Consider the following 20,303-nt stretch of genomic DNA (forward strand, 5'->3'; position numbering starts at 1 on the left):
TGAGGCTAATGCTATGCATAAAAACGTCATAGTAAACATCCTGCTGGACACTGAGGCAGTTCTAGATGCAGAGTCACAGTCCAAGAGGTTTGCACTCGTATCATCGGTGTCTGCATGCATCATGTAAACGGTCTATTTCATTCTGTGGGTGTCTGTCCTCAATGTGCCAACTCACTGTGTCTGACTCTGCCCTGATAGAAATATGCATTCCAATCCCAATCATTCCACCCTGTTATCACAGACACAGAGCTATACAGCTGTGGTGACAACGGGTTTCCTGAAGGATTATCCTCATCAGCCTCTGAAATTGGTCTGATTCAGTTCATGTATTAGCATGGGAATCTGCGATGTAATTATAATCCATCCTAATGTGTTTGAGCTGTGTAGTGGTCAGTGTACTACAGTGTAGCAATTGTTCTGTACTACAGTGAAATTACAGTTTGGTTGTAAGCAAGGGGTTTCTCAACTTCATCCACCTTGGGTTTCTCGACCTCCCTTTCACATACATTTAGTTATATTTAAATCCTCTACTTTTACTGTGTGCTAATGAATAAAATAACATGTGTGTTTTAGAGAGAGGAGTCGACGCGGGAACCGGCCCTGTTGAAGAAGCTGTGTTCAGCCGTACGGGACAGGGTCACGGTGGATAACTGTTGTGACCTGTTCACAGCTGTGGATCACCTGGCTGGGGAGGAAGACATTGAAGGAGAGTCACCCCTGGAGGAGAGGGGTCAGAGGGAGGAGGTGAATACAAGTACTCACATTCACTCACAGTCCCCTAAACCAAAATCAAGTTATTCCCGATTTTACCTTTTTTATTATTTGATGACTAAGCATGACAAAGGTTTTCTTCCATTTCAAAGGATAATGGTGAAATGACACAAAGATCTGTGAAGGGTGAACATTAAAACATTCCTTGCTATGCTCTCTGCCTCTCTCTTCCCTCTTTCACACACACATTGGGTGAAAAGTAGAGATTCACAGTTCCAGAGCTCCATGATTCCTGTGTAATTACTCCCAGGGGCCTAGAGGCCTGGCTGGGTTTGAGCTGCAGCCCGGGTTAGGCTGGCTGGGTTAAGTCACACGTCCTTATGCAGAATATGGCAGGATGGATTAGAGTTGGAAAGAGGGAGGGAAAGCATGTAGAGACATGGGAGTGGCCTTCACTAATCTGCCTCTGTGTTGTGGCCAGTTGTCAGAGGGCGTGAGAGGAAGGGAAAGAGGGTGGGCGTGTTAGACGGGGGTGAGCGAGAGAGGAAGGGAGGGAGGGTGTGTGTCTGTGTGAGGGTGTGGAGAGCGAGAGAGAGGACTGAATGGAGGGAGGGTTTGTGTGAGGGAGGAAGCTCCCCCCCCAGCTCTGTTTTTTATAAACATTGAGGCGATGTGGAGGAAGAGGAGGCGGGAGCACAGCAGCAGCCTCAGCTGATGACATCATCCATTTAGCTCAAAGGAGCTCAAGTGGATTCTGCAAGAGGGAGGGAGAGAGAAAGGGGGGGGTGGGGTGATGGTTACCATGGTGATGGGTACTTTAAGCAGCTGCTGATTCGCTCGCGCTCTCTCTCTTTCCCCCTTCCTCCCTCCCCTCTCTCCTTTCCTCTCTAAACCAGCCGTTCAGGCGAGAGATTGGTGCGCTGCGCGCTAGGTTGTGGACCTTCTTGCTCCAGTCATTCTACGCCGTCCGCCACACGCGGGGATGGGAGACCCTGCCCTCCAAGCACCGAGAGCGGATACTGGCAGGTAAGACAAGGGAAAACGGCCATCTTTAATCTATGGTGCTGTAGCTGGGAGGTGATCTGATCTGTCCCTCACTGCAGAGGAGAGCCAAAGCCCTCTTCCTCTCGGCTCAGATGGGATATTATGCAGGGTGTGTTTGTTTGTTCTATTCAGCCCAACCACATAGTGATGGTAGCCTAGTCCCAGATCTGTTTTGTCTGTTTGATCTTGTTTGGCGTGACAATGACCATAGGAGATGACAAGCGACAGCACAAAACAGATCTGGGACCAGGCAATAGTGACAAGGACTATAGGAGATGGTAAGGGACAGCACAAACAGACCTGGAACCAGGCTTCAGTGATGGAGCACAGGGTCTGTCTCTGTATCGTTAGAGAGGAAGGAACCAAAGCCCCCCGAAGCATATGTTGTTGTCGCTGCCTCTGGGTAACATCACACAATTAATGGCTGCTTTCAGCACAGCTGCAGAACAGAACAGAGCACACACAGCCACAACCTGAAGGTCCATCTATTGTTTGGGCGAGGAGGGTGCCGCCTCGGTCTCTCACTTCATTTTCAGCCAATCGTAGTCAAGGCTAACATGCTAACTGCAGCATACTCTGCATGTTCTGTGTTTAAAAAAAAAAAAGGGGCGGGGGTGGATGGTTGAATTTCTCTCTTTGTGGATTTCACACATAATTACATGCATTCTCTGAGAAACGAATAAAGTACTGCTTCGTTTTGACTGTTTAGCTTTGCGATTCATTGAAATGCATTTGCATGAATGATTCATTGAACTTGGTTTTAGAATTGCACTGACATTCCATACTGATGGAATCTCCCTCTCTGTCTCTCACATAGAGACCCTAGTTTACACATGCATACACACGGCAAGGCACATAGAATGAATATGCATACTGGTAGTTGCATACAGTAATCTAGTCACACATGTCATGGTTCCCAACCAAACACACCCACCAGACACACACACACACACACACACACACACACACACACACTCGACTACATTCCGGTGCAGCAGTTTGGTCTTGATTTGGAGCATCTCTGGGGAAATGGTAAGATAAGCTGTGAAGTCTTTTCTTGCTCGGCAGACACAGTTGACTGATGTTTCATTGATTAAATGAAAATCTCACCACATCAGGATTGTACGTATCTCATTTAAAGGAAAATCAGGAAGCCTGAGGTGGAATAGCCACATTGCAGTATCAGTCTCTTCAATGGACACGTCTTGGATTTGATATTTCAGGAACATTGGTATATTTCACATGGGAAAAATCCATCATCAAATTGCATGCTCCTTGAGTTGAGAATGCAAAGACACAACCATGTCAATGTGCCTCCAAAAGATGTTTGTGCTGACCTGTTTTATGAATGAGTAAGGTGCCTTGAAGGTTTCTGAATGTAATGGTAATTTAAACATGTTTTAAACATTGCTTTAATTGTGTGTTCTCTCCTATAGCTGCTCTTGATAAAGGAGACAGTAGAAGACTTGGGAAAAAGCCTGTTTTTACCAGCTCACAGGTAATGTATGATAAAAGCTTATTTAGTCTCATTTAAAAGCAATTGTTTTATTCCTCTTTTGCGTCGTTAAATCACTTAGTCGGGTGACATGAACCCATCTATAACACAGAGAAACCTGTGTAATGATTATGATATGTGGTTGTGATACGTACTTTAGTTGAATGCGCAAATTATACTCTGGATAAGAGCATCTAGATGCTAAATGACACAAATGTGGATGTAATGGCGTGATTATGATCTAGGAGGGTGGCTTTTGAAAGCCTGTAATCACTGCACACATCACAGAGATGTGAATGGTGGAAAACCTAGAGCCAGCCTCACACACACACTGGAGGCGACACGTGTGTGTGTGATGTGAGTGGCTGAGAGGGGCCCCGCCAACAGCAACCTGACAGATATTGACAGGAAGTGCTGTGATGCGGAGCAGGCGCCTGGAAGGAAGTTTCTCTCCGCCTGGCTATATAGTGCACTACTTTTGACCAGGGCTCATAGGGCTTTGGTCCAAATTAGTGCACTATATAGGAAACAGGGTGCCATTTGGGATGCTATACTTCTGTGGCTCTGCTGACCCCGACACAGGGCTGCTGACTGCTGTCATTTCGTAATTGACACAGAAAGCAATTACCTTTCAGCCCCTCAGTGATAAATACACAGACCTTGTGTCTTATCAGACTGATGAACTGTAACACAAGGCAGCGAGCACCTGGAAGGATGTGATGAGGGCCGGGGCTGCTTTTGTTTTACAAGCCTGAGTATACAGTACAGCTCAGTAGCTTGCAGGCATCCTCAACAGTATTATTCAATTATTTTCAATTACATTTCATTTGAGTAATTTAGCGGAAGCTCTTATCGCGATCAACTTAGTCATTCAGTCCATTGATTCAACTAATGTAGGTTAAATAACAACGTATCACGATCATTACAAGTAAAACGTTCTTAGCCAGTATCTACAAAATCTGGCTAATCAGTTTCTAGATTGCGTGTTAATTCCAGTTTAGGTCAGACTTCCTTCTTCTCGGTATTTAGCTGTTAAATCGAGTCCGTAGACCACTATGCCATTATTTTAAATGATGTTGTGTGATCGGAACTTTTCCATTCAAACCTCTCTCGTCTCTTTTTAGCAGCCAAGGGGTGTAAGATGCGCCTCAGGTCCTGCAGCTCCGTGTGAGAGCCCTCCTGTCCACAGGACCAATCGGGTCGTCAGGAACACAGGAACAGGAAGTTGCTCTACGGCTGCATCATCAGCCACCATGAAGTCAGACGGGCTGGGCACGCCAGTCCTTCCAGCCACCGCAGAGAGAGGGACTAACGCTACCAAGCCTGGAGACAGTGACCCATCCAGGGCAAAGAACGGCAAGACCAAGCAGCCAGGCGACCACCGAAGCACCACGGCTAAAGCCAAGACTACAACCTCCGCCACAGTGCTCAACGGTACAGCTGGCCCAGGGGGGGCTAGGAAGGAGGTAGCCACTGCTAACGGATCCAGGGGCTCCCCAACGGGGGGTAAAGGGGCTAAGGACCAGGACAAGAGGCCTAACCCCGGAGCCAGGCCCAAGACCTCTCCTCCAGGCACCACCTCCACAGCTCAGGCTAGGCCAGGGAAGCTGCAGAAAAGTACAGCAGGGAAGGGTGACTCTCTTCAGGGGGCAGACAGCAGCACAGCCCACCCCGCCACCACCACCCCCTCCACATCAGGCAGCGCCTCCCCTGACAACAGCTCCGGAAGCCCACGCAACAGCCATGCCATCCCAGGTCTGGTCTAACATTCAACGTTATTAACTTGCTCCCCAGTGGGCAAAACTGGTTGAAAATACATCATAATGACGTTGTAATGACGTTCAACTTGTTTTGCCAGCTGGGTAACTGTAATTTCCAGGTTTAACATCCAATGTTATTTACTTACCTCCCAGATGGGAAAATATGGTTGAAAATACGTCATGATGATTTTGTAATTACGTTTTAATGACGTTATGATAATGACGCTGTAATAATGTCATTCGAACCAGTTTTGCCAGCTGGGTTAATTCACTCATTCTTGTTCTTATGATGACAATAATTATATTTTATGGCAGGAAGTTAGAGTATCTGAAAAATTAGCTTGACGCAGAAATAGTTGGAAGCAAGTTTTGTGGAGAATAAGTAGCAGACTGATTTACATGAGTTATTCTTTAACCCTGAGGCGTTCTAGAGAGACGGAAGATAATACATTGAAGTAGAAACACATTATATACAGTAGTGGTGTGCATGAATATGAATCAAGAAGCACTCCTTTCTTTCATGCATATTAATCAGTTCAAGGTAGAACCACAGAAATAAATATCCCTATGGGTAGCACAGCCTGGCAACAGACACCCCAAAAAGCCGCAGAGCTGAAGGTCAACAGCAAAGCTCACACACAGGGGTGAGACCAATTTATTTCTCCACACCCAGTCTGGTCCTAGCTCCCGTGGTGACGGTGTATGCTCGTTTGGAGAAGGAGGGGAGTTGTGTGGTGTGTAGACTGATAGCAACACCCTCTGTCTGTCTGGGGAACTGGGCCTCAGCCGGCCTGTCTCTCTTTTTCATACAAAAGAGAAGAAGAGAGAGTCAGAGTGCCATATGCTCTCCCTCCCCCTCTCTCTCTCTCTAAACAAACCAGTCATCCCTATTCGCCTACTCTGCTCCAGCTCTATCCGTTTTATTGGCCCTGATTTGTGCATTATTTTGGCTCTGGAGTACAGTACTATTATCAGCTCCTAGCCTCTAGCTCGCAGAATATGAATAAAAAAACACTCATTGTTTGTTTGATATTGACATCCCTGTTAGCTCTCCCTAAAATGTAATCATCGGTGTACTTTGTTTGAGAATTTCTTCAGATGAATGTGCATTTTTCCCCTCAAAACAATGTTTATTGTTGCACTCTTCTTCCCCACTAAGCTGTATAGCTAAACGAATCCTATTCTTCTTCTTAACCCCTCATTCTAAGTGAGCAGTTTTCATTTTACAACAATAAATATCAGTGTTTTGGTTCAAGGTTAAAGCACACTGTAACAATCCTGTGTTTTAGGTCTTAAGTCAAAAACGCAGGCGAAAGTTCTGACCAAATCTCCACTGACGAAACCCCCCCAGAAAACAGACACTGCAAAGACCAACAGGTAAGCAGCATTGCACCCACAATCAGAACCTTCTACTTAGATAGAAGACCATCCCTGAGAAATGGTAGAAAAACCTCTGCTGCCCCCCATTGTTATATATTGGTAGTTGCTAGTCCATACAGAGATGGATGAAACAACACAGTGCTTGTTTATGCTAAGGTCTTATGAGCTTTATGAGCTTTTGTCCCTTAATGTTATCAAACCCTGTGATATTGTGTCCATAATGTATTGATTGTTGTTATTTTCCTAAATTACAATATATATAGTTTTACAATTAAAAATAGCTTTCATTTTTGTGAGTGTCAAGCTTAATTTTCTGCTCTCTGGGGCTGTGTATGCTTTTGATTTGATTGTCTTTTTAATCTCCCTTATCAGCCCAACCAATAAGCCCAGCGCTAGAGAGGCCAATAAAGCCAAGCTTCCCTCTATAGGAAGAGCAACAACTAGAGGAACAGGAGCCAGAGCAGACACGAAGGGAAGGTGCCCACCAACAGGCTCCGCTGAGAACCATGGTGCGTGCGTGTTTGTGCCAATACAAATCCTAACATCATCTCACTGTGGGCCAAATTATTGAAATAGTACTCCCTTTTTCTTGTTTCTCTTCTCATGAAGTCTCTAGACCTGGGTCCTCCCTGAGTGCCAGAAAGCACGCGTCTCCCAGGAAAGAGGAGGATAAGGATGGTTCTAAAGCCTCAGCAGACAAAGCAGCCAGGAAGACCACAAAACCAACCCCAGCTACCGCAGCCAAATCTGCTTCTAAACCAACAAAATCTAACTCTGCTCCTTCCAAACAGCCTCCGCAAGCAATGGCCAAATCTGGACCTAAGCAGAAAAGTACCTCTGAATCTCCTACAGAGAAAGCCTCCCCAAAGTCAGCAGGGTCAGTTAAAAACTCTTCCTCCTCTGTCGTTTCTTCTAAAAAGCCTGCAGCTAAAGAGAAAGAAGGATATAATGGTAAAACCTCCGCGGAGACTCAACAGGCTAATGACACTGGTGCTGAAGCAGAGAGGGTCTCCTCCCATTCAAATCCCAGGGAGGCGGCATCCGAGCCAGCAGCAGGATCGACAGAGCAGAGCCCGACACATAACAGTATACTACCATCAGGCCCCCAGGGCCTCGGTGGAGGAGGGGACTCCCTCTCCTTACCCCTGAACACCAGCCCTAAGCAGAGTCCCCAGAAGTCTGCCAAACAACCAGGTAAACCTAACAGCTCAGGAGGAATCAGGGCTCTGTCTAGTCAGCCACCAGCAACCAACCACGTCTCTCAAGGGTATGCTCTTGTAAACGGAGAGCCTGCTAAGCATACAGAGGGCACACACACATGTAAACACACTCCTGGCTCAACCACAGACCTTCCCCTGGACACCCCGAACCCAGGCAGCCTGAGCAGCACAGATAACCCTCTGGAGGACTCGTGGAGCGGCCTGCACCACCAGGTCAGCCCTGAGTCAGAGTCCGGCAGCGCCACCACCTCCTCAGACGACATCAAGCCCCGCTCTGAGGACTACGATGCCGGGGGCTCGCAGGACGACGTGGACGACTGCTGCTCCAACGACCGCGGCGGAACCAAGGGAGGCGGAACCATGCGTTGCCATGACTTTCTGGGCCGCAGTAGTAGTGACACGAGTACCCCCGAGGAGCTGAAGATGCTGGACGGTGGGCTGCGGGTCGAGGTGAGGCTGAAGGGGCGCGAGGTAGATACCACCAGTGAGGAGGAAGGGGTGAGGCGACGGCCACGCTCCTGGCTGAGCAGGGACAGAGAGGAGGTCCCTGTTGAGGAGGAGGTAGAGAAAGTGGAGGCCAATGTTACAGTGAAGCAGGTCCCCGACAGCCAGCTCTTCTCCTCCGAGGAGTCGGAGGAGTCTGAGGAAGAGGAGGATGAGGAAGAGGACGAGAAGTCAGAGGTGGAGGTTCTTCCTTGTCATCATGCCCCTCTGCCTCCCGTTGACCCATCCCCTCAGTTCCAGGGCATTGTCAACTTGGCCTTCGAGGATGGAGCTGACCCTGACCAGGACAACGAGCAGCAGGACTACCAGTCAGCCTCTAACTTCCGCCGCTCTGTTCTGATCTCTGTGGACGAGTGTGAGGAGCTGGGATCAGAGGAGTGCGGGGCGCAGACTCCACCCCAGCAACAGCCTGACGACCCCCTCACACCCTGCGAAGTCTTCGAGAGTGACCCTCCTCCAGCACCTCAGTCGGCCCCCAACTCCGTGTCTCACTCTGGGGAGCACCTGGCGTCTGACCTTCCCAAAAGCACACCTCAGCAGGAACTAGGTACCGAGCAGGAGTCCAACACCAAACCCATTGTTTTCCTCACTGAGATCCAGGATCCTCTGGTAGATGACCATAACCCCACCAAGGTGGAGGGAGTAGAGCCCAGCCCTGGTTGCCCTCCCCTGGACCCTGACCTCAGTGACCTGCCTCCCCAGGAGTGGGAGAGACCCTGCCACCTGGACCTCCGGCCTGCTGAACAGTACAGCAATGGAGGGACACCACGCAGGAACCCCTCAACCAAGCCTAACCAAGCACCTGTACCTGCAGAGAGCAAGAGAGCAGACTTACATCTAGACTTAAATTACCCTCAGCAGACAGGGGAGTCTCCTGCACATGCAGCTATCCCACAGTCCCCAGCAGGTAATGTATACTAATCTACATTTAGGACCCCTCCTAATTTAAACCCTAAAACCAAACCCCTCACCCATTTTCCTTCCCCACCCAGCCAAACTCCATCAGTCAAGGCATAGTTAGTTAGTTCTCCCTTTGCAAGATACAATCTCCTCTGTCTCATATGATGTAATGCTCGGACTACTCATTTGCATCATGAAACGTTTACTTAGCTATCCCATTCCTCTCAAAAAGGATATTATGCAGATTACTTAACTAGTTCAAATTCAATGAGGGGATCATTTTTGTATATGCCCATATAGCTAAAACCTTGCTATCATTACACAAAACATCTGTTTGTGTACCAGTCCATTGATTTGAATTTGCAACACCAATTTAAAACATGGAGATTGGTCAATCAAAAAACGTGCAGGAGTAGTTTAGCTATAATCAACATATAACCTAATGTTTCAACTTATTCAGAGTCATTCTGACCCTGACTACTCAGATTACATATGAAAAAGGGGGGGGAAAGCTATGTTAATTTCAATGAGAAAACTGACACTAGATTATTACGTTTAGTCCCCAAATGGCACCCTATTCCCTTTATAGTGCACTACTTTTGACCAGGGCCCATGGGGCTCTGGTCAAAAGTAGTGCACTACGTAGGGAATAGGGTGCCATTTGGGGACTAAAACGTAATAATTTAGTGTCAAGTACTATGCCATGTGTTGGTTATAAACCACCTGCCTTGTGACAAGGTGTGGCGGGTTGACGTAGGCCTAGTTGTACCGATGCACTTTGATGTACATAAAAATGCAAATAGGCCTATTCAATGATTTTTCGTTGTTTCTTTTATTGAATGCCATGAACTCCAGCAGCTTCTGGTCTCTGTCAAGCCAATAAGATAATAGCTTATGATATTATTTATTGGGATTGATGTCTTTATAATTTGTGTTTTATGCAAAAGACATGCAACCAAGCTATGGTTTTTACTATCAAATTACATAATAATATGGCCATTTGATTTAGAAGGTAAATCCCAAAATATCTATATTGTACTATGGACCACAGTACTAAGCTGTCATGATGACCAGATTGCTTTTGAGAAAGGTTTAGTCTGTCAATCTACGTGTTACCTACCTACAGGGACCCTTACCTACCCAGGATCGGCTTGTTTTTGTTGTAATTTGTCAGATCCTCCTAGCCTGTATCTGTTCCTCAGTCTGCTTATCTAGTAAAGACATCTGCATGCCAGTAATACAAGCCATTTGTTGTCTGTCTTTTTATTTATTCCACCTAATATTTTTGTGTTTGTATTTATTTTTTATTTTTTTTATTTATTTTACTAGTTTAATTCTGTAGTACTGGTTTGGTTCAATAGCCTTTGTGTGGTGCTGCCTGGTAGCCTTCTGTGTGTGGTGTGTCTAGAACAATCTTTATCTTCCATGGTTCTGATATGTCTCTCTTTTTTCACTCATGTTATACAGCAAATCCTTACGCTATTACTTAGTTAGGGGTTTACATCTGAAATGGAACCCTATTCCCTATATAGTGCACTACTTTGTGAACTATATAGGGGATATGGTGGCATTTGGAACGCATACTAGGTAGGGGGTATCCTAGTACAAAACATGTCAATCTTGTTTCTGCTGTCAACAGCGATAAGTGGACATTTTTGTGATATTTTGCCAGTACAGTCGTGGCCAAATGTTATTGAGAATGACACAAATATTAATTTTCACAAAGTCTGCTGCTTCAGTGTCTTCAGTATTTCATAGTAACATCTGACAAAAATATCTAGCGTATTATTACAAGCATTTCATACGTTTCTTTTATAAGGCTTTTATTGACAATTACATGAAGTTGATTCAAAGAGTCAATATTTGCAGTGTTGACCCTACTTTTTCAAGACCTCTGCAATCTGCCCTGGCATGCTGTCAATTAACTTCTGGGCCACATCCTGACTGATGGCAGCCCATTCTTGCATAATCAATGCTTGGAGTTTGTCAGAATTTGTGGCTTTTTTGTTTGTCCACCCGTCTCTTGAGGATTGACCACAAGTTCTCAATGGGATTAAGGTCTGGGGAGTTTCCTGGCCATGGACCCAAAATATCGATGTTTTGTTCCCCGAGCCACTTAGTTATCACTTTTGCCTTATGGCAATGTGCTCCATCATGCTGGAAAAGGCATTGTTCGTCACCAAACTGTTCCTGGATGGTTGGGAGAAGTTGCTCTCGGAGGATGTGTTGGTACCATTCTTTATTCATGGCTGTGTTCTTGGGCAAAGTTGTGAGTGAGCCCACCCCCTTGGCTGAGAAGCAACCCCACACATGAATGGTCTCAGGATGCTTTACTGTTGGCATGACACAGGACTGATGGTAGCGCTCACTTTGCCTTCTCCGGACAAGCTTTTTTCCGGATGCCCCAAACAATCGGAAAGGGGATTCATCAGAGAAAATTACTTTACCCCAGTCCTCAGCAGTCCTATCCCTGTACCTTTTGCAGAATATCAATCTGTCCCTGATGTTTTTCCTGGAGAGAAGTGGCTTCTTTGCTGCCCTTCTTGACACCAAGCCATCCTCCAAAAGTCTTCGCCTCACTGTGCGTGCAGATGCACTCACACCTGCCTGCTGCCATTCCTGAGCAAACTCTGTACTGGTGGTGCCCCGATCCCGCAGCTGAATCAACTTTAGGAGACGGTCCTGGCGCTTGCTGGACTTTTTTGGGCGCCCTGAAGCCTTCTTCAGAACAATTGAACCGCTCTCCTTGAAGTTTTTTATGATCCGATAAATGGTTGATTTAGGTGCAATCTTATTGGCAGCAATATCCTTGCCTGTGAAGCCCTTTTTGTGCAAAGCAATGATGACGGCACGTGTTTCCTTGCACGTAACCATGGTTGACAGAGGAAGACCAATGATTCCAAGCACCATCCTCCTTTTGAAGCTTCCAATCTGTTATTTGAACTCAATCAGCATGACAGTGATCTCCAGCCTTGTCCTCATCAACACTCACACCTCTGTTAACGAGAGAATCACTGACATGATGTAAACTGGTCCTTTTATGGCAGGGCTGAAATGCAGTGGAAATGTTTTTGGGGGATTCAGTTCATTTGCATGGCAAAGAGGGACTTTGCAATTCATCTGATCACTCTTCATAACATTCTGGAGTATATGGAAATTGCCATCATGAGGCAGCAGACTATGTGAAAATTAATATTTGTGTCATTCTCAAAACTTTTGGCCATGACTGTATAGACCTCTTATTTAGTGATATTGAAGCAGTATTTATGAGAGAAAGAAACTGTATATAAAAACAAATGGGAAATGTCAGAGAAAACAAGTGATGTGCGTACTTCCTTTTGTGCTACAAATGAAATAATTCCTGCCTGCATTTAGATTGTTGTTACAGTATAATAATCATATCTTTACAATACAAAAGGTTTGCTCAATAGTTAGAGACCTGCACGGTTTACTTCTTCAAACATATCACTGGTGCCTGAGCAAACGGAGTTATGCAGAGTTAGGCTAACTAACCAGTGCTGGCAATGCAATGCATGGCTTACTGTGTTAATTACTGCTGGATAAAAGAGACACATCCAGACAACTACATCCCTCTGTGCTTCACCTTTAAGGCAGCTGTGCATCCTCCCTGTCACCCACAGTCCAGGTCAGTGATTACTCGTGATTTATACATCTGATATAAATGTACAGTATATCAACAATATCATATCATAATCCATTGGTCTGTAACGTGAGTACCAATGCAATGGTGAAACGAGGGCTCCCCCCCATCTCCTAGTAGAATACAGGCCATTGCCTGATCCAGTCATTGATTATTAAATGGTTAAGAGGACACAGTTGCATTAAGGGGGAAACTTTAGTCATGTTAATGTTGGGATGATAATGGGAAGAAGTGACCAGAAGAATGCCTGTGTAATGACTATGGACTTATGGAAAGCTGAATCGTTAAGTCACTGTGCAGTATTGTCAATTGTTTTTAGGGGACAATGAGGGACATTGTGACAGATTGGATCAAACAACAACCCCGACCTGTACACAAGACCGCCGCCCGTCCAAAGCCCTCTCTCCCATCTACGAACTGGACCTGGGAGAAGCCTTTGAGCACCTCAGCTCCTCGGACAACATCAAGGACGGGAGCAGGAGGAGCACAGTGGGGCAGGAGGAGGAGGGGAATGATGAAGGTTACAATGAGGAGAGCAGTAAGTTTGCGGAGCGTGACTGGAGCATGCTGAAGCAACTCCTCTCAGACCAGGAGTCCAGTCTGGGCGTCATAAATCCAGTCCCTGAGGACCTGAACCTAGCCCAGTATCTGATCAAGCAGACCCTGTCCCTCTCCCGGGACTGCCTTGACGCCCAGCAGATCTTCCTGCCCCACGAGAAGGAGACGTTTAAACGCTGGGCGGAGCTCATATCACCCCTGGAGGACTCCACAACTAGCATAACTGTGACCAGCTTCTCTCCCGAAGACGCTGCCTCGCCGCAGGGGGAGTGGACCATTGTGGAGCTAGAAACACATCACTGACAAAGACTATACAGAGTTAAAAGTGAGTGGATCATCATGGCGTTAGAAACACATCACTGACTGATTGATGGCTTTAAGGACAAAAGAGACACTAGCCTCTTAACCTCTAACTCGGTTTAATCAACTATACTGTACCAGGTGTCTGGTACATTTATCAACTATACTATACCAACCTTTTCTTGCCCAGGGACCCCCTCCCAGGAAAACCGGCGAAGCCCCAACCTCCACCCCATCATACGTTAGATGTTTTTGGGCTGACCGCTGCAGTACCCCGGTTGAATACCGCTGAACTATACAACACTTCTGACTGCATTTAGGAGAATGACACTGCTACAGTACTGTCTATCAGGGAGCTGTTACACTTTGTCTGGGCTTTTACAACATGTCTTCTGTCTCTCTCAACAACTACAGTACAACAATTCTTCCGTTTTATACCTCGATTATGTTTTGATTCCTCTATTTATTTACTGCTTTTTATGCTGCTTTTCATGGAACTCTTGGGTTTTTTTTGGACTCAAGCTGCGCTTGTTTGCATTCAGTCCATCACCTTCCGTTATATCCTTAATACTTAATGGACTGAGAATTTAGACTCATGAGCTGTTGTGCATGCAGACATTTTTTTGTATGTTTACTTGGTGTTTGCAACATTTAGAAGAAAATAAAAAAAGCTTTCTTTCTCATGCTCTTTAGTCTTTATGATGGTTAGACAGTGGAGTTTCACAGAAACTAGAGAACATGTTGGCTTTACATTAATTGTTGTATATGAAAATAAAAATGTGTGCTTCTAAATACAATGGTTTCATTGATTGTTTTTAGTTTTAGTGACAGTTGATTCAAATACAATACTCGATTATTTTAGAAAATGAAGAGATCATTTGTGAAATGATATCGATTTTTATTGCACATGTCAGGTTAAAATGTCAGGTTGAGCATTTGTTACTGTATCTAATGCACTAAATATAATCACCTTTTGGTAGTGGTGTAAAGTACTTAAGTACTTTAAATATGTTTTACTTAAGTTTTTTGGGGTATCTGTACTTTACTATTTATGTTTTTGACAACTTTTACTTTAGAAAATGGTGTACTTTTTACTCAATACATTTTCCCTGATACCCAAAAGTACTTGTTACGTTTTGAATGCTTAGTAAAACAGAAATATTGTCCAATTCACACTCTTATCAAGATAAGATCCCTGGTCATAACTACTGCCCTTGATCTGGCAGACTTTAAACACAAATGCTTCATTTGTAAAGTATGATAGCCTGGGGCACACTCCAACAGTCAATCTCGAAATTTAAAAAACACATTGTACCTTCTGGTTTGCTTAATATAAGGAATTGAAAATTATTTTTACTTTTGATACTTAAGTATATTGGCAATAACATTAACTTTAGATACAGCATTGTGGCGCAGTTCGCGTTTGAAATCTAGTGCGCCTGGCTACACGTGTGGTCTCAAATGAAATAGAGTAAATTGCCTATGCATGGACGGAGACTCATGTGGCACTGGCAGTTACACTATAGTTTACTAGTGTCTGTAAATAAATATTGATAATGGGAAGAAGTGGAGGGCGCTCAACGAACGTGAGTCGAGGTGCAATCCAAAAAAAGTTAATAATCATTGATAAGGAAAAGGGCGCAAAGCGCGCTTAGGCTACCATAGTGAGTAAGCGTTGCGCCTTTCATTTTCGATAAATATTGTTTAGCCTACCCATCTATTTGTCTCTGCCTCCAAAACGTCTTCCTAAAAGGTACCCTATATCCTATATGCAAAACGTAGCTCAAGAGAAAGTGTCCGCTGTCACCATTCTTGCTGCTTCAAGTTCAGGCTGCCCTGCTTTACCTCCAAATGAAATATTGAAATAGTGATCATTTATTTGACCAAAACGCGCACGGACAGAAAGAGGCATCAATCTCAGATAAAGCATCCGACCGAGCGAAACAGCGCCCCTCTGAGCTAGCTGTGACGCCGTCAGTCACTCTTAAAGGGCTATAGTTTTTATTGCAGGTGGATAAAACAGAAATGAATATAAAAGTGTTGTTTCCAAGCACTGTTGTTGTTGTATTGTACTGGAACTCATTTCAACAAACTATAATGTAATGGGTTCAATTAAGAAAAAAGGAATACTAGGATTCTGATTGGGGTGAAACAATCCTACAATACTTATCAAAAACGTATAGGATCCAATAGGATTACTTTTGATTCCCAATAGGGAAAAAAGTAGTTCAATAGGATTCTGATAATGGTGACACAAAATCCTACAGGACTGCGAAAATCCTATAGGATTCTATTGGAATAATCGCTAATCCTGTAGGATTTTTTGACAAGGGAGCATTTTGTGTGGATTGTGTATTTATTAAATAGCCCGAATAAGAATAAAAAACATTCAAATTAAAATAAAGCAACAATAAATGAATGACTGTGCCATTTCTGTTAGACAGCAGTCCCAGTTTTCACTTTGTCCTCTGATATCTCTTCAATGCTGACCACAAGACTCCATCAGGTCACCAGAGCACACTGCAGTACCTGTTAAGTCGAAATGAATAATTATTACTATCGGTGCCAATTCAAATAATGATACTGCATCTCTGGGGTCATGTCTGATACCTTCTCATTTTTCACGGTCATAGTCTGGACTAATGTGCCTCTAGCATCAAATTGTATTGGTCACATACACATATTAGCAAATGTTATCGCGGGTGTAGCGAAATGCTTGTTTTCCTAGCTCCAACAGGGCAGTAGTATCTAACAATTGCCAACAATACACACATCTCAAAGTAAAAGAATGGAATTAAGAAATATATAAATATTAGGACAAGCAATGTGGGAGTGGCATTGACTAAAATACAGTAGAATAAAATACAGCATATACATATGAGATGAGTAAAACAGTACGTAAACATTATTAAAGTGACTAGTGTTCCTTTTTTCATGTGGCCAGTAATTCCATGTCTATGTACAGTATATAGGGCAGCAGCCTCTAGGTGCAGGGTTGAGTAGCCGGGTGGTAGCCGGCTAGTGATGCCTATTTAACAGTATGATGACCTTGAGATAGAAGCTGTTTTTCAGTCTCTCGGTTCCAACTTTGATGCAACTGTACTGACCTCGCCTTCTGGATGATAACAGGGTGAATAGGCCGTGGCTCGGGTGGTTGTTGTCCTTGATGATCTTTATGGCCTTCCTGTGACATCGGGTGGTGTAGGTGTCCTGAAGGGCAGGTAGTTTGCCCACGGTGATGCGTTGGGCAGACCCCACCACCCACTGGAGAGCCCTGCGGTTGCGAGTGGTGCAGTTGCCGTAGCAGGCGGTGATACAGCCCGACAGGATGCTCTCAATTGTGCATCTGTAAAAGTTTGTGAGGGTCTTAGGGGCCAAGCCAAATTTCTTTAGCCTCCTGAGGTTGACGAGGCGCTGGTGCGCCTTCTTCATCACACTGTCTGTGTGGGTGGACCATTTTAGATTGTCAGTGATGTGTACGCCGAGGAACTTGAAGCTTTGAAGCTTCAGTCAATGTGGATAGGGGCGTGCTCCCTCGGCTCTCACATCTTCCCTGACCCTTGAAGTCTCGTCATTGTTGGGAACCAGGCCTACTACTGTTGTGTCGTCTTGATGATTGAGTTGGAGGTGTGCATGGCCACTCAGTCATGGGTGAAAAGGGAGTACAGGATGGGGCTGACCACGCACCCTTGTGGGGCCCCTGTGTTGAGGATCATCAAGATCATGTGTTGTTTTGCTTCACCACCTTGGGGCGGCCCGTCAGGAAGTCCAGGACCCAGTTGCACAGGGCGGGGTTCAGACCCAGGGCACCGAGCTTGGAGGGTACTATAGTGTTCACGGCTGAGCTATAGTCAATGAACAGCTTCTCTGGCTTATGTGAGTGGATAAGTCACAATAGTATATTGATTTGTGTACACAGGATAACACATTTTATACAGTTCACAGAATAATACAGAATATACTATACATGTAATACATTTAAAAAAATAAAGTACTGTAGTGTAGAGAGATCTGCTTTCTCACCCTATGCTTGTATCTTTTTGTCATGGTGTTTTCACAGTGGAGGGAGAGGGGCTCACAACAATTGGTAACTTATACATTAATGGTCAGTTAGCTTCATTTCAACAATTACAGGGTAAGTTTAACGTGCCAACAACACATTTTTCAGATACCTCCAAATTTGGAATTTCTTAAGGACACATATCCCACAGTATTGCATTAAGCCAAATAATCCTACATTAGATAGCCTGATCCTTGTCAAACCCCATTCAAAAGGGTCGGTCTCTATGATGTGCTACAGGCCCACATAGAGATATCCACAGACAGTGGGAACAAGAACTTGGTTCAGAAATCTCAGATGAGGACTGGGTAGATGCTCTCAGGAATATAAACCACAGTTCAGTGAATGCCAGACACAACCTTGTACAGTTTAAGGTGATACACAGGTTACATTACTCAAAAGTGAAACTGCATAAAATATTCCCAGACACCTCACCACTGTGTGAGAGGTGCAAGCAGGACGAGGGGACGTTGACCCACTTATTTTGGACATGTCCTAAGTTACATGCTTACTGGGCTCTCATTTCTGATTACTTATCTAAAGCCTTCGATAGAGTTCTAGCCCCAGACCCATTGATCGCTCTGTTTGGTACAGTTGATGGGAATAACCAGCAGGGGAAGGCTGTCTCTCTTTGTACTCTATTAGCCAAAAGGCTCATATTGCAATTTGGGAAATTGGAGACTGTACCTACCTTTCAAATGTGGTTACGGGATTTAGGTAATGTAATACATATGGAAAAGATTTGATACAATACCTCCAATAGAAATCCAATGTTTTACAAAATATGGCAGGATATATACTGGATAAATGGTCTAGTCCCACTTCATAACTTGGTTGATGATCTGCTGCTACTCTGTGCTGTACTCCACTTAATATTTATTTTTGGCTTAACTACACTGCTTGTAATGACTATATGCTGTCTTCTTACACATGTACCACCTAATAGGATTTTGTTTTATTTTTGTGTTTGTGTGAGTTAAGTTTTGTTTTGTTTTGTCCTTTAAATTTGCCATCCCATTCAACAGTACAGTGAATATCAATGTTTGTATCGCTGTCTTTTTTAAATTATTTTTTATTGGAAAATAATAAACATATTATATCTATATTTTTTTTAACTGGCTGTTGTAGCAAAGTTTAATCTTTTGAATTAAATTAATCTGTACAAAAGACCAGTCCTTGTCTTGCATAAGCAGGTATCGTACAACAGATTGAGACACCATTACCCTAAGGTAGAGATGGACAAAGAATATCTACTATATTACACTGAACAAAAATATCAATGCAATATGTAAAGTGTTGGTCCCATGTTTCATGAGCTGAAATAAAATATCCTAGAAAAGCTCCATATGCACAAAAAGCTTATTTCTCAAATTTTGTGCACACATTTGTGCCAAGATAATTCATCCACCTGACAGGTGTGGCATATCAAGAAGCTGATTAAACAGCATGATCATTACACAGGTGTACAGTGCCTTGCAAAGTATTCATCCCCCTTGGCGTTTTTACTATTTTGTTGCATTACAACCTGTAATTTACATTGATTTTTATTTGGATTTCATGTAATGGGCATACACAAAGTAGTCCAAATTGGTGAAGTGAAATATAAAAATAACATGTTTCAAAAACATTTTTTAAATTAAAAACGGATAAGTGGTGTGTGCATATGTATTGATCGCCCTTTGCTATGAAGCCCTTAAATAAGATCTGGTGCAACCAATTACCTTCAAGAGTCACATAATTAGTTAAATAAAGTCCACCTGTGTGCAGTCTAAGTGTCACATGATCTGTCACATGATCTCAATATATATACACCTGTTCTGAAAGGCCCCAGAGTCTGCAACACCACTAAGAAAGGGGCACCACCAAGCAAGCGGCACCATGAAGACCAAGGAGCTCTCCAAACAGGTCAGGGACAAAGTTGTGGAGAAGTACAGATCAGGGTTGGGTTATAAAAAAATATCCGAAACTTTGAACATCCCACGGAACACCATTAAATCGATTATGAATTTTTTTTAAGAATATGGCACCACAACAAACCTGCCAAGACTCACAAACCAGGCAAGGAGGGCATTAATCAGAGAGGCAACAAAGAGACCAAAGACAACCCTGAAGGAGCTGCAAAGCTTCACAGCCGAGATTGGAGTATCTGTCCATAGGACCACTTTAAGCCGTACACTCCACAGAGCTAGGCTTTATAGAAGAGTGTCCAGAAAAAAGCCATCGCTTAAAGAAAAAAATAAGAAAACACGTTTGGTGTTCGCCAAAAGGCATGTGGGAGACTGCCCAAACATATGGAAGAAGGTACTCTGGTCAGATGAGACTAAAATTGAGCTTTTTGGCCATCAAGAAAAACACTATGTCTGGTGCAAACCCAACACCTCTCATCACCCCGAGAACACCATACCACAGTTAAGCATGATGGTGGCAGCACCATGCTGTGGGGATGTTTTTTATCGGCATGGACTGGGAAACTGGTCAGAATTGAAGGAATGATGGATGGCACTAAATACAGGGAAATTCTTGAGGGAAACCTGTTTCAGTCTTCCAGAGATTTGAGACTGGGACGGAGATTCACCTTCCAGCAGGACAATGACCCTAAGCATACTGCTGAAGCAACACTCGAGTGGTTTAAGGGGAAACATTTAAATGTCTTGGAATGGCCTAGTCAAAGCCAAGACCTCAATCCAATTGAGAATCTGTGGTATGACTT

The 20,303-nt window shown here is 44.2% G+C and overlaps 1 protein-coding gene across 5 annotated transcripts in view; it reads left to right on the plus strand.

Moving 5' to 3' along the window:
- Positions 1-14,330, plus strand: part of LOC129855443 (BTB/POZ domain-containing protein 8-like) — a 44,762-nt gene extending 30,432 nt beyond the window's left edge. For 4 of the 5 annotated variants that reach the window (XM_055923101.1, XM_055923104.1, XM_055923100.1 and 1 more), the window contains 8 exons: positions 574-744; positions 1,608-1,737; positions 3,192-3,253; positions 4,375-5,005; positions 6,300-6,387; positions 6,763-6,899; positions 7,000-9,021; positions 12,995-14,330. In XM_055923101.1, the coding sequence (XP_055779076.1) occupies positions 574-744; positions 1,608-1,737; positions 3,192-3,253; positions 4,375-5,005; positions 6,300-6,387; positions 6,763-6,899; positions 7,000-9,021; positions 12,995-13,536 (3,783 nt within the window). In that variant the 3' untranslated portion in view covers positions 13,537-14,330. The remainder of the gene's footprint in view (positions 1-573; positions 745-1,607; positions 1,738-3,191; positions 3,254-4,374; positions 5,006-6,299; positions 6,388-6,762; positions 6,900-6,999; positions 9,022-12,994) is intronic. The other variant, XM_055923103.1, reaches the window with a different exon arrangement.
- Positions 14,331-20,303: the final 5,973 nt, after the last annotated feature.

The sequence above is a fragment of the Salvelinus fontinalis genome, chromosome 5, assembly GCF_029448725.1.
Source record: "Salvelinus fontinalis isolate EN_2023a chromosome 5, ASM2944872v1, whole genome shotgun sequence".
NCBI lineage: Eukaryota > Metazoa > Chordata > Actinopteri > Salmoniformes > Salmonidae > Salvelinus > Salvelinus fontinalis.